We start from the raw sequence: 12,906 nt of genomic DNA on the forward strand, positions 1-12,906 counted from the left end.
GCTTTTGGTTTGGGCTCTTCGCCTTGCTGCGCCGGCGGGGTAGGGAGAATAAGTTGCTGAGCGGTGTAGCGCGGGGGGCACGGGGTTCAGGTGGAAAATCCAGGCAGCTCCCCTCTGGGTCTGTTTTTGGGGGTTGTTTTTGTTTTTTGTTGGGTTTGGGGTTTTGTTTTGTTTTGTTTTTTTCATAGGGCACAGAGGAAAACGTTAGTGCACAATGCTGAAATTGGTGATCTGGTCGCTGAGGCAGGTATCCGAAAATCGGCAGTCGCTGGAGCAGCTACATTACTGTCATTCTTCGTGCTAGCGTGAGGTTTATGTGCCTTTGCGAGGAAGGTCACTTTTTACACACACACACACACACACACACACCCCCATCCCACACCGTTTTTGCTAAGCTGTGCATCAGCAGCATGAATTCCAAGAAGCAGTAGGTGTTTCTTGGCATTTCAACTGGGATTTTGGAAAGGGAAGCTGGGTATTTAATGGGAAAAAAATTGCGATGGAAGGAAGGGCTGCGGAGGCTGCACACAGCCCTGGGGTTGCAGGCGTGTGGAAGTTGTTGAAATAGGTAAAGGGTCGAACCGTTTTTGCTAAGCCGTGCATCAGCAGCATGAATTCCAAGAAGCAGTAGGTGTTTCTTGGCATTTCAACTGGGATTTTGGAAAGGGAAGCTGGGTATTTAATGGGAAAAAAATTGCGATGGAAGGAAGGGCTGCGGAGGCTGCACACAGCCCTGGGGTTGCAGGCGTGTGGAAGTTGTTGAAATAGGTAAAGGGTCGAAATTGGCATTTGGAAAATGGTGACTATTTCTTTAGTTACTTATATGACGGACGAATATAGGGGAAAACTGGGCCACTAAGAATTTTTCCTGTGTTGCGGTTTGCTGTCAGCAGAAGGTAAAACATGTCCTTGAAGATACACAATTTTACGTAAACAGCTGATGTTTACATAAGCCTAGATAAGTTTGTGAAAAACACAGATAGCAGAAGATGTGATGTTAGCCGAACTCGGCTATCCTGCCGTCTGTCTGTGTAATAATTTATCTCTTTTTTTTGTATTGTTGCAGCGTAAGAACAAAGTGAGCAGCTGCACCTTTACCAAAGCAACCACCTGCGTTCCTCCTCTCCTCTGGAATGGACAATGGGATGGTCTCTGGCTTTATCATGATTAAAAACATCTTCCTCTTCTGCGTTTCCATGAGTTTAGCCAGCCACTTCGGGTGAGTTGCCTATTGCGTTTGAATTTTTGCTGTGGGTTTTTTTTGAAAATGAAAAACCTTGGCGCTGCGCGGTGCGGAGCAGCCGAACAAAACAAGCGGGCTTCGCATTTCATCTTAACCTGCTGGTGTCAGGGGGAAGGGAACAATTTGCTTTCTTGCTCAAATTTACTGTCTCGTATCGGTTCTTTATGCCCGTAACGCTGTTGCGGGAAGGCTTGGGGGGCACGGGGAGCTCAGACCAGGCCTACAGCTGCTGAGTGCTCTGACCTGGCCGTAGCACAGCCGGGGGCTGCGGTGCTCCCTGCCCCCGTGGCTGCGATGAGGGGGGCTTGCACCTTCCCTCTCACCTGGCGGGGGTGCAGGCTATAGGCAGCAGTGCAAGACTGCAACAGCAGGACTCAGTGCATGCTGCTAGCTGGTGCAGGCTCTCCTAGCGAGTAAGCTAAGATCGTGACTGCTCAGAAGGCTGGCTGAGTTTGAAACTTGCTAGAATATTTAGGAATTGCGTTTCTCTGAAGCGTATAGCAAGGAATCCTGTTTCCTTATTTTTGCTTTGGATGCTTTCCTGATAGTGATATTCTGAAAACTGTATTGAAGAAATACTCCTACTATAGCTCTTAGAAGAAAAAAAAAACCACAAAAACAACCAAACAGAAAACCCCTATTTATATATTTTTTTCCCAAACCCAGAGATCTTAAGAACTTTCCAAAAGCGGGCTATGCAATGGAGTCTAGAAAAAGCATTTCGCAAGTGCTCTGGAAACGTAGGTTGATTCTTCTTTGTGGAGGAGAACAATTATTTATGATTTCACCAGAAAAAAATGAATCCTCCCAACGTGCTGATTCACAAGCACACCCATCAGTTCCTTGCTATAAGAAGATACAAAATGGAGATGCAAATCAGTTTCTGATTTCAAGCAAAGTGATTTTTTCCAGATTGGAACTAGGAGAAAGACCAAACTTGGAGTGATAACTGTCTATGCTGTAAGCAAAACTTAGCCCTGTCTCTAGTGTGTGTCTTACGTAGGCAGGTGGAAGCCTGTGACCACAGTGGCGTATATGAACGGTTGTAGGACCGCACACTACAAAGGATGCAAAGAGCTGCACACTGATTTATTCACCTTGGAAAAGCTTGGTCCTGCTTTCACTGTGGTTTAAGGCAAAACTCTCCATGGGCTTTGTGATAGCTATTAAGAGGGCATAGGTGGTGTGGGACTGGTTTTAAACTTGTCTTGACGTGATTGTAATTTGACAAAGTATTACCACATTGAGAAAATCTTGAGGACTATAACCTTAAGTCCTTCATGATTGTCCGTCATCCCTGCAGAAGGTAGCACATTGCAATAGGTGAGCATGACCTGTTTGGTGTGGGGTCTTTTAACTGTGTTACTCCTCTAACAGAAGACTAGATAGGCGAGGCTGCAAAAAAAGAGTTTTAACTCTCCCTTTTGACTCCAAAGCAAATACTGAATCTAAGTCCCAGGTGGGGATCGGTGTGACCTGTAACCTGGCAGGTAATCAGAACAGGACAGTTAGGGGAAACTAGGACACTTGTTTTCTGTGAGTTACTCAAAAAGCTTCTGTGCACTAAAATGAGATCATCATGTAACCTTCCCCCCCCCCATTTCTGATCTAGTAATTTTAGTCTGGGCCTGCAGAGATAAGCAGCTCCAATTTGCTGCACCATTCACACGCTGCCTTAGGGCTGAATTTTGACCCTGCTCAAAAGACAGAGGATGCTCCAGCGCTTCTGTTTCAGAGGCAGAAGTTGTTTCAGAGTGTAATTTGCTAAGTGCTTTGGGACTGACTCTTTGGGACAGAACGGTACAATTTACATGTAGGCTGGTATATTAACTGCAAGAATCTAATACTGATAATACTTGTTGCTACCAGGTTCTTCTTCATTAGCTTCATCCGTGTTTGGACTGCACTGTTACATTGCAGTACATTTTGCAATGTGCTAGATAAAAGTGATTGGTCAAATGAGCACAAATTAAAAAGCAAAATACAGTAGGACATTACAGATGAAGGCAGAGATTTGTCTACGATTCTCCATAGTCATTCCATATTTATATTAAATCATAAATACGGTTTTTGCTGACATAGCCAAAGCCACCTTGGGGGATTTTGATGCACAATGCCTGGTAAAATAAACACGAATTATGTATCTCAGTCTCCTAGGCTACTTCAGGAATCTCAGCAAAAGTCTGTGATTAATGTTTAACGTAAATGTGGAATGACTATCGAGAGTTATCCACATCAATAGGCAGTAGAGAAGGACTGTAAGCATAGTTGATAGAAGTTGTTTAACGAAAAATCACTGAATTAAAATTCAAAGATATAGATGAAACGAGAAGAGGATGCGAAGCCCTCCGCTGTTGTTGGTGTAACAGTTTTATGAGTCTACTTCTGCAGAAACAGCCCAGCACGAGTCAAGGCTTTTTCAAGCTTGCTTGAATTCAACCTTGAGTTGTATAATGCTCTAACGAGTTAAGGTATTTTACTGAAGCGTTTCAAGATAGATCACAATTGTCTTGAAAGTAAACATTAATAATAGAGCTAGAGAATAATTAAAAGTCAAATATAACCATGAAGAGTATTTTCAGGTGAGACAAGAAGCTGATTCCTCCCATTTGTTTTACGTGAAGGATTGCACTGAATTCAGTCTCGGTTTGATGAGTGCAAGGCCCACAGGGTCAGGCTGACAAAACCAAGCAGAAGGTGGGTGCTCTCCTGGCAGGGGGGCAGCGGAAATGCAAAACAGTTCGGACTCTGCTCCCTTCAGACTGATGCCCGCAAGAGCAACGCTGTGAGGCTGAGCGCATCAGTTGAGGAAGGAAATCAGTGTACGCAGGGTCCCGTCCTGCCAGACTCCGCGGGTGCCGTGGCACTGCCCAGCATCTTGCACTTTCTGGCCCTCGAGGAGCCCACGCAGTTGCAGCCCTGTGAGGGTCGGCATGGTGGATGACTGCCTGCACCGAGATCTCCCTGAGATGAGGTAGCACGCGGTCGGCCCCACGCCAGCCAACCTTACTGCATCCTGACTCTTTTTTGCAAGCCCCAGACTGTCCACGGGGGCATCTCTGGGGACGTGCTGGTGACGTGCGGTCCCTGTGCCTTTGCATTTTAGACGTGCGATTTCAGAAATCTGTCTAAGAGCTGAAACCAACGAGGACGGATGTTGTTGGTGTAACCACAGTTTAGTTGCCATCTGCTAATAATATTTATAATAGTAGAAACACGGAAAACAGAAGATCCCAATTAAATGTAGCCAACGCAAGACTTCTCTGTACACTGGAAGAATTCAGTCCGTGGCGTGTCTGTAGTTTCACATACTTTTGCACTAGCTCAGAGTCCTTATCGCTAAGACCATAATCCTGCTATTTAGGCTAAACATACCTCTCCTTCAGACTGTTATTTCAAGTTAGTCTCTGCAACCCTAAGCAGTTCATTCTGCTGGGTTATCCCTTTCCAAGTGCTCTCAGATGCTAGGGAGTTCTTCCTCATATTTTTAAGACTGATGTTGTAAGAATTATCATATGCATATGCAGTCATGCTTATCCTTTTTTTTTTTTATAATTCTGTTTTCCTTTCCTTCTCCATGTCTCCAGATAGCTTTTTGAACCCATTAGACAATATTAATAATTGGAAAACTAAGTGGGTGCCTAGAACTGCTTGGAGGAGGCAGACAGACACCAGTCAATCCCTCTGCCGAACAGAAAGCTACAGCTTCAGCATCTCTGTTTCGCTTGGCCTGCCGGCTGGCCAAATAGCAGGTGTGTACCTGCAGGCCATCCAGCACGTGCTTGGTGCAGGATCAGCCCTGGCACGCGTTGCCTCCTAGTGAAGCTGCAGGTCGGTGACTTGGGAAGCTGAGAGTGCTGGGAGGTGTTTAATTACTGGGAGAAATTCAGGATATTGAAAGGGGCGTTAAGGTGCAAGGGGGTGAGGACGATAAGACGTCGCCCTATGAAAAACAGGCTTTCATTGCACTGCTCACAAATTGCTCGTTGCCAGAAGGTAGTAACATACTGCTCTTGCTAAATAAAAGAATTAAATTATTCTTTAAGGATCTGCCAAGACCATTAAAGTTTCATTATTTTCAGTCAGTCCTCTCCCCTGTCCTAATGATGTGGAAGAATTGAATCTTCATTGCACAAATTCACAAAATATCAGCATTTTCATATCTCAAGAATCTGTAAGAAAGGGATGGTAAGAAGCTAACTTAGAAAAGTAAATCCTTTGATGTCTGGCCAGCTGACAGTATCCAAAAGTGTGCAAGTGCATTCTCCACTGTCTTTTCCACAAACCGTTAATTTGTCTGAAGTTCTGGTGTAATTCCAATCCTATTAAAGCAAGCTATTGGAAACTCTACTCTTAAGAGAGAGAGAGAGAAAAATACACCTTTCAGTCGCAAAATACTCCTCAGTTATTTTTCCAGTGTCTCTTACCTTTTTTTTTTTTTAAAGTTTTGGGAAAATCATGAAATATCTACCATACGTTTTCCTCTTATTACAACTAAGCTATGAATAGTACCTGTCATGATTTTGACTAGATGGCAAAAAAGGCAGTGATGTTTAAAATGGTAAAGAATGAAGTCCTCGGAAGAGGTAGCTGAGAATCTTTAGAGAGCTATTACATTTTACACTGATGGGCCCCTTCTGTGGCTTCTGATTTTTTCAGTCGCCCTGAAATTGCAATAGTAAATAAATGTGATGAGAAGTATTCCTGGTTGGTTTAGTTTATGTTCAGTAATGAGCTTTAAATGTAATTATCTTCGAATTTTCTTAGCATTTTCCTAAGGTTCTTTTCTAGGTTTATTTTTATCCATAACTGAAAATGTCTGCTATAAAAACATTTTTGGTTGCAGAGAGGCAATAATGTGCTTACCTACTAATATGTTGTTAAAACCTAATCTTTAGCTGTGTGGAAATAATTTAGGATATCACCTGTTTTCTCACTATTCATAGAGCTGTAGTATCTAATATATGCACGTAACTTTGCAAGTACAGTTTAAAGGTCTCATGTCATAAAAGACAACCTCAGCACTCACTCCAAAACCTGAGTTGCTATTTCACCAGCAATCTCAAAAATATAAATGAAACGCTAGCTTTTCTGTGAAAGAAAAAGTATTGTTTGCATTAATGGCAAACAGTAATCCATCTACAACTGCAACTTCACATGATACTGACATTTCTCAGAAATTCAGCATGAGATGCCTTCTTTTTTGGGTGAAGCTATCTGCCAAATCTAAATTGGATTGCAGTTTTGCAGATGAAGTGCAGACTTTTTGTGAGTCTTCACTCTAGTCGTTTCTCCTTCTATTAATTGGCTTTTCTTGTGGAGATACAAAAGTATTTCAAGCATTTGAGGTGTGTATACTATTCATGTGAAAGATGTACAGAGCTGAGATAGAAGGAAGCAGCATCAATTACTCTTGTTAGATTCAGAGGAGCAGTTATGAGAACTGAGTATATTTTGTCCCATCCCCACAAAAATAGTTCAATGGAAATCTTCCCTCTGAGTTCAGTTGGCTTTGAATTCAGCCATAAGCACTAAAAATAGCAAGCTTTTTCAAGAGCAGAGAAACTAGTGAAGCTTTGCATCCTGTGCCCCCAGCACCGTACCTTTGCAATAATCCTGGCTCTGCATTTGGCATCCCTTGTTCCCATCTCCCATTGCAACACGTACATTTTACCTCTGCGGTCCTTTTCTCCCAGGATCGCTCCTCATCACCCTGCAAGTCTCCTCGATATCTCTTAATTAGCAGAGAGGAGGTGGGCTGGTTTTGCCGAGGCTGTTTCTGAGCTACATGCATGCTGACTGGCCCAGCCAGCGAGCCAGAGGGAATAGACGACTGCTGACCTCACATTTTTACTTAACGAGGCACTAATTTAGATTGCTCTCCCCTTGTCTAGTCACTGCTTCTCATGAAACTTGTAGGAATGAAATGAAGTTTGATCTCTCTGCTTCTTTGTCAGACGCATTGGAAAATGAAAACGGGTTCCTACATCGGTATGGTGAAGCAGGCAGACAGCATGATGCATCTCTCTTTCTTATGAAAAAAAGAAGCTAAAATAAATGAGAAAAGTTTAAAATAGTATTCTAGGATTTTACCAAAGCGTTAGTTATGGTTGCTGCAGATGAAAAAACTCTGTAACTGCTGTCTCCCATTTGTATTCGTTAGGCTGCTGCTTGTAAATGTTCACCTTTACCTGGTGAATCCTTTTGATTACGATTGACAAAAAAGTATAGAGTCTTTTGTCTTGAGTGGTCCGGTGTGCAAGGATGTCTAATGTTTCTGTAATCAGTTTACATCTGCTGGATTAAGTGTCTTTCATTGTAGTCAAACATGTCCGCAATGTTGTCTGCCTCAGTTACTCACTAGAGGTTGTGGTCACAGCATAGAAAACAGAATTAATTTGGTCTTTTGATCACGGAGAGATGGGATGGCCTGAAAAATGGGCAAGATTTGTGTCTATGCCTCCACCGCCTGCAGCGAAGGGGAGCTCCTTGGTGGCCTCGGGCTCTCCAGGGTTGAGCTTGTTGAGGGTCGCAGCAGTGGCAATGCACTTGGGCCATGAGGAACCTCCTCAGCCAGGCGTTTGCATGTGCTTCGGCATTCCTGGGAATCGGACCCGTGCTCCCACCTCCCGGCCTCACTCCCCTTTCCCGAGAGGCTTTGCGATCCTTTCCTTCTCCAGCAGAAGCACATAAACTGTAAAGGGAACAGGCGCAGGACTGTGCGTCCCCATGTCAGTGAGGGGCTACGTGGCCACCAGCAGCTCGTCCTGAGCCAGGTCTCGTGTCACTAAAACTTCCAGACCCATTACAGGGGTGTCGGCGAGGTCCCATTAAGTGTAAACCTTGTGCAGGTAAAACCAGGTTGAGGTCCTGTGTCTTTCTTTGTATAAATCCTGTTTTGTTAGGTAAGCCTAACACGTATGGTACAAGCATTCTGCAAGGCAAGCTGTTTGGAGGGATGCTTTGAGGTTCTCTGTTTGTTTACTAATTTATTTCCCTGGGGACTAGTAGTAAATAAACATGGATTTTTTTATTTTTTTATCTCTGGGTGACTGGTGCACGTCGAGTTCAAGTTGTTGGAGTGTAAGTGATTCCTGTCTGCTGGCAGAGTGCATGAGGCAGGGTACGGTTCCTAGTGGGGCGATGTGCCCTGTCGCAGCTGGAGCATTTGTTGGCGATTTCAGCAGAGACTGAAACTTGAATAAGCACTGAGTGTGAGCAAACTTGCTGTCTTAAGAGATGCTCATTGTTTGCTGCAGGTGAAGCATGCTTATGGATAAACTTATGCATCTGTTCTTTAGGTAAGCAAAGGCATTAGTAGGCAAAGGGGATTTTCCTAAGCATCTTTAAATTAAAATCAAACGGACTTAAAAATGCAAGTTATAGTTGTGCCGTGAGCTGTGAGCAGCTTCCTAGGTCTGAGCCATGGATAAAATGATGAAATAAAAAAGAGTTCAGAATAAAAACAAATCTGGCCCAAAAGGTATAGAATGAGGCCCACTACACATTGCTGTTATTTGCATACTACAAGGGAGGACTAATTTATGCAAAAGAGAGAGGAGGAATGAAGAACTGTGTTTTCTGTACTGCGGTATGTTTTTTCAGATACCCCGGTGATCTGGGGTGGGATTTTTGAATGCAATGGGAGTTCGTTATCCTCAAATAAGGTTAGAGTTCATCCTTTGTTCTCGCAATAAATTACATAAACTGTGGAAATTAGAAGCTGTTTGGCATGTAAGGATTAAAGAGTACCTTCAGGCAGACTTGAAGGAGTGTCCCCAGGCAAACCCGTGCCGCTCGTGCAGCTCCCCTGCCAGCTGATGCAGTTCCCAAAGACTGGAGGGCTAACCCAGGGAAAAACCAGTAACAGCTTTTACTGGCCCCATGAGCTGACCTTGCTCCCTGCAGGGGATGGAGACATGCCAGCACCGGGGAAACGGTGGGGCTGAGGTGGGGCAGGGCAGCGTGAGGGACTGGGATCTCCCTGTGCATTATGGCAAGAGGGTCAGGCATCCCCCGATCCAGCGCCCCAGGGCCGTACCTCCATGGCACGGGTCCTTCCTTGGGTACTCCTTCTCCAGGGAGAGCTATTTATGATTGCTTACAGCAGTGGTGAAATCGCCACAGCTCCCCGTGCTGCTCAGCTGGAGCGGCAGGAGAGGGCAGAGGCTCGGAGGCTCTGTCGCAAAGTTCCCTTGAGACTGAAGCCCCTTGAGGCCAGCATGGCTTTTGACATGTTTCTTTTCATTTGCATAAAATAGCTTCTCGCAGACGCCAACAGCATCGGGAAAAGAGGACGCCAATGATAACATCACTATATTCACCAGGATCTTGGACGGTCTGCTGGACGGCTACGACAACCGACTGCGCCCGGGACTGGGAGGTAGGATAACGCATTTGCCGTGGCCGGTCCCCCGCTAGGCGGGACCATCGTCTACATGATGCCCTCCCAAATGGGTACCTGCTGTCGGCACGGGCCTTGGCGAGGGAGTTGTGTTTCATTAACTAAACAAAGCCCAGAAAGTAGATTTGTCTCCTGGCAAACAGGGCACAATATAAAGGTCGCTGAAAGTCTTCTTTCAGTCATTGAGGTCATCTGAGGTTGGGTTAGGAGAGCATGTGTGATGCATTTTTTCTGTTTGGGTTTCTTTTCTTTCTGGTACTTTCTAAGGTGAGCGAGACAGGGTGCTAGCAGGTTGCTGCAAGGTTCCCTCACTGGTCAGCATGTATAAAATTACGCCGGTGACAAAAATCTCTGTTAAAAACAGATCCCTAAACCGTCCATTTCTAGACAGCTACAGCAAATCTGTATTGATATGTCATTTTGATAACCTCTACAGCAGCTATTTTAAAACCATAACATGTGAATAGTTGCTTGCCATCCTAACCTTGTTGAGCCCTCCTTCAGCTCTCTATCCCCCAGATTTCTCTCATCTTCTACCCATGTGTAAACCATCTGTTATGTTTCTTCCTGGCCCTTTTTTAATCTGGCTACCCCCACCCCTTCCTCTTGTGAGACCAACACATTGCTTTCATCCCTTTCTCTCCTTCTCTCACTTTACACAGAGATGCTTGAAAATAGGACTCGATGCTCCTATCTTATGTAATGAACTTCTGAAATTTCTGCCTATAAATTAAATCAGTCCTGGATTTGAAAAGATGTCAGAAGGATTTAGAGTCTTGAGGGTAGAATTCATTTCACCTAACTTTGGACATCTATAATACAGATGTCTGAAACTGGGCAGATCACCCAAGCCAGCGGAGGGGAATAGGTCCTTCCAAGATACACTTCATCTCATCCTATAGTAGGTATTGAATATGTGCCGGCAGGGTGCACTAGCAGCCCAGAATGCCAGTCGCATCCTGGGCTGCATCAAAAGAAGTGTGGCCAGCAGATCGAGGGAGGTGATCCTCCCCCTCTATTCTGCTCTTGGGAGTACTGCATCCAACTCTGGGGCCCCCAGTGTAAGAAGGACATGGACCTGTTGGAACGGGTCCAGAGGAGGGCCATGAAGATGATCAGGGGGCTGGAGCGCCTCTCCTGTGAAGACAGGCTGAGAGAGTCGGGGTTGTTCAGCCTGGAGAAGAGAAGGCTCTGGGGAGACGTTGTAGCAGCCTTCCAGTACTTAAAGGGGGCCTACAGGAAAGATGGGGAGGGACTCTTTATCAAGGAGTGTAGTGATAGGACGAGGGGTAACAGTTTTAAACTGAAAGAGGGTAGATTTAAGTTAGATATTAGGAAGAAATTCTTTACTGTGAGGGTGGTGAGACACTGGAACAGGTTGCCCAGGGAAGTTGTGGATGCCCCATCCCTGGAAGCGTTCAAGGCCAGGCTGGATGAGGCTTTGAGCAACGTGCTCTAGTGGAAGGTGTCCCTGCCCATGGCAGGGGGGTTGGAACTACGTGATCTTTAAGGTTCCTTCCAACCCAAACCATTCTGTGATTCTATGATCTATGATCAAAACCTGTCAGTCAGAGGAATTGCACCCTTGAAGGGCCTGTTTCTTTCCACTGATTATAAGAAGAGAGCCTGGGCTCCCAAAGGTCAACAACTGCATTTGATCAGGGATGAAATTCCTCCTCAGACATCTTCTTAATTTCAAGCTTTTGGGGATTTTTGAGTGAGTCAGAAATTGCTAATAGAGAAATGCATCACAAGCATGTATTTGCATCTTAAAGCAATTACTAATGCAGAGCCTATATTTATTACAGAGAGAATAACTCAGGTGAAAACAGACATCTATGTTACCAGTTTTGGTCCTGTGTCAGACACAGAAATGGTAAGTTTGAGCACGTGGCTCCCAACTCCATTGTATTTACTTTGCTAAAGTCATTTTTGGAACCATCGCTTCTATTCAGATCCTGCAATACCTCGACTGTTTCTTTGTGCCAGGAATACACCATTGACGTTTTTTTCCGACAAAGCTGGAAAGACGAAAGGCTGCGATTCAAAGGACCTATGCAACGCCTCCCCCTTAACAACCTGCTCGCCAGCAAGATTTGGACCCCGGACACTTTTTTCCACAATGGCAAGAAGTCTATTGCTCACAACATGACAACCCCAAACAAACTTCTGCGCCTGGAAGATGACGGCACTCTGCTGTATACCATGAGGTAATAACCGGCATCGATTTCTTCGGATGCTGATTCCCGACTAGCTCTGCTAATACTTGTGGGGAGCGCTACTTCCTCCACTCATAGTAGAGCCAGGCAACCAATCTTTCACACATATTTATGTGAATATCAAGAAAAATGGAAAACATAATCGCTGCCTACAAGTACCGATTAATTTGTAGCTTCTGAATACTGCTAGTGCTTAAATATTTCCTTTGATTAAATGGAAGGCATATTCTCAACAGATTTTGATGATTCAGTCCAGCTTTTTTATGAAGATCTGTTCTCTCTTACTGTTTGTATTTGCAGCTGCAGTGCTGATTGCAGGAGAACTGTCTCCAAGGCCAGAAACTGAGATCTTGTTCTGGAGCAGTACATCTTGAACCCTTGGAGCTTTCATTATTATTTTTTTCGATTTCACTAATAGTGCTAAAATGCAAATCATCATAGGGATAAATGAAATAAGCTAGTAGCACTGTGAAGCTGCTTTAGCAAGTACTCTCCTGAAAACAAAGCTGGCACATTATGTTGGCAGAGAAGCAAATTCGTGTCTCAGATCTTCAGGGTCGTGCTCCTCATCTGATTAGAGGATACTGTCAAGCTTCATCATTGCATAACCTGAATATAAGATCTAATATCGGTGATGTTAGAGGATTGTCTGAAATTCTTCTCAGGCCAAATCCCACATCGGTGTATGGCAATTTGCTCATTAAAGGTAATTAGCCTGTAGTAATTAAGACTGACGTCTATCTTCAGTGGCGTGTTTTCCAAGAGCGTAGTCATATGGGCAACAGGTGAAAAAGAGATGAAAGAAAAAACCTACCGAGCAACAAAGTGTTATTCTGAGCTTTTCACATACAAGCCCAGAGTGGTGTCTGAGGCCCAGCAAAGTGCTCAGGAGCCTGAAGTTAGGTGCTGAGATGCCTGGGTTTTCAGCAGGCAGCCCCCAACGAAGGGAGGGGGGAGCTGAGCTCCCTCCGGCGCCACGTCCCGCTGCAGGGCCGGCTCTGCGGGGCAGAGCCGACAGCCACCCAGAGCCGCACTTTAGG

The 12,906-nt window shown here is 44.8% G+C and overlaps 1 protein-coding gene across 1 annotated transcript in view; it reads left to right on the forward strand.

Annotated features, from left to right (window-relative positions):
* Positions 1-1,133: 1,133 nt before the first annotated feature.
* Positions 1,134-12,906, forward strand: part of GABRA5 (gamma-aminobutyric acid type A receptor alpha5 subunit) — a 58,443-nt gene continuing 46,670 nt past the window's right edge. Inside the window, exons 1-4 of the mRNA XM_009281336.1 lie at positions 1,134-1,219; positions 9,505-9,626; positions 11,456-11,523; positions 11,637-11,857. Coding sequence (XP_009279611.1) covers positions 1,134-1,219; positions 9,505-9,626; positions 11,456-11,523; positions 11,637-11,857 — 497 coding nt within the window. The remainder of the gene's footprint in view (positions 1,220-9,504; positions 9,627-11,455; positions 11,524-11,636; positions 11,858-12,906) is intronic.

Source organism: Aptenodytes forsteri, unplaced genomic scaffold (genome assembly GCF_000699145.1).
Source record: "Aptenodytes forsteri isolate BGI_AS27 unplaced genomic scaffold, ASM69914v1 Scaffold212, whole genome shotgun sequence".
NCBI lineage: Eukaryota > Metazoa > Chordata > Aves > Sphenisciformes > Spheniscidae > Aptenodytes > Aptenodytes forsteri.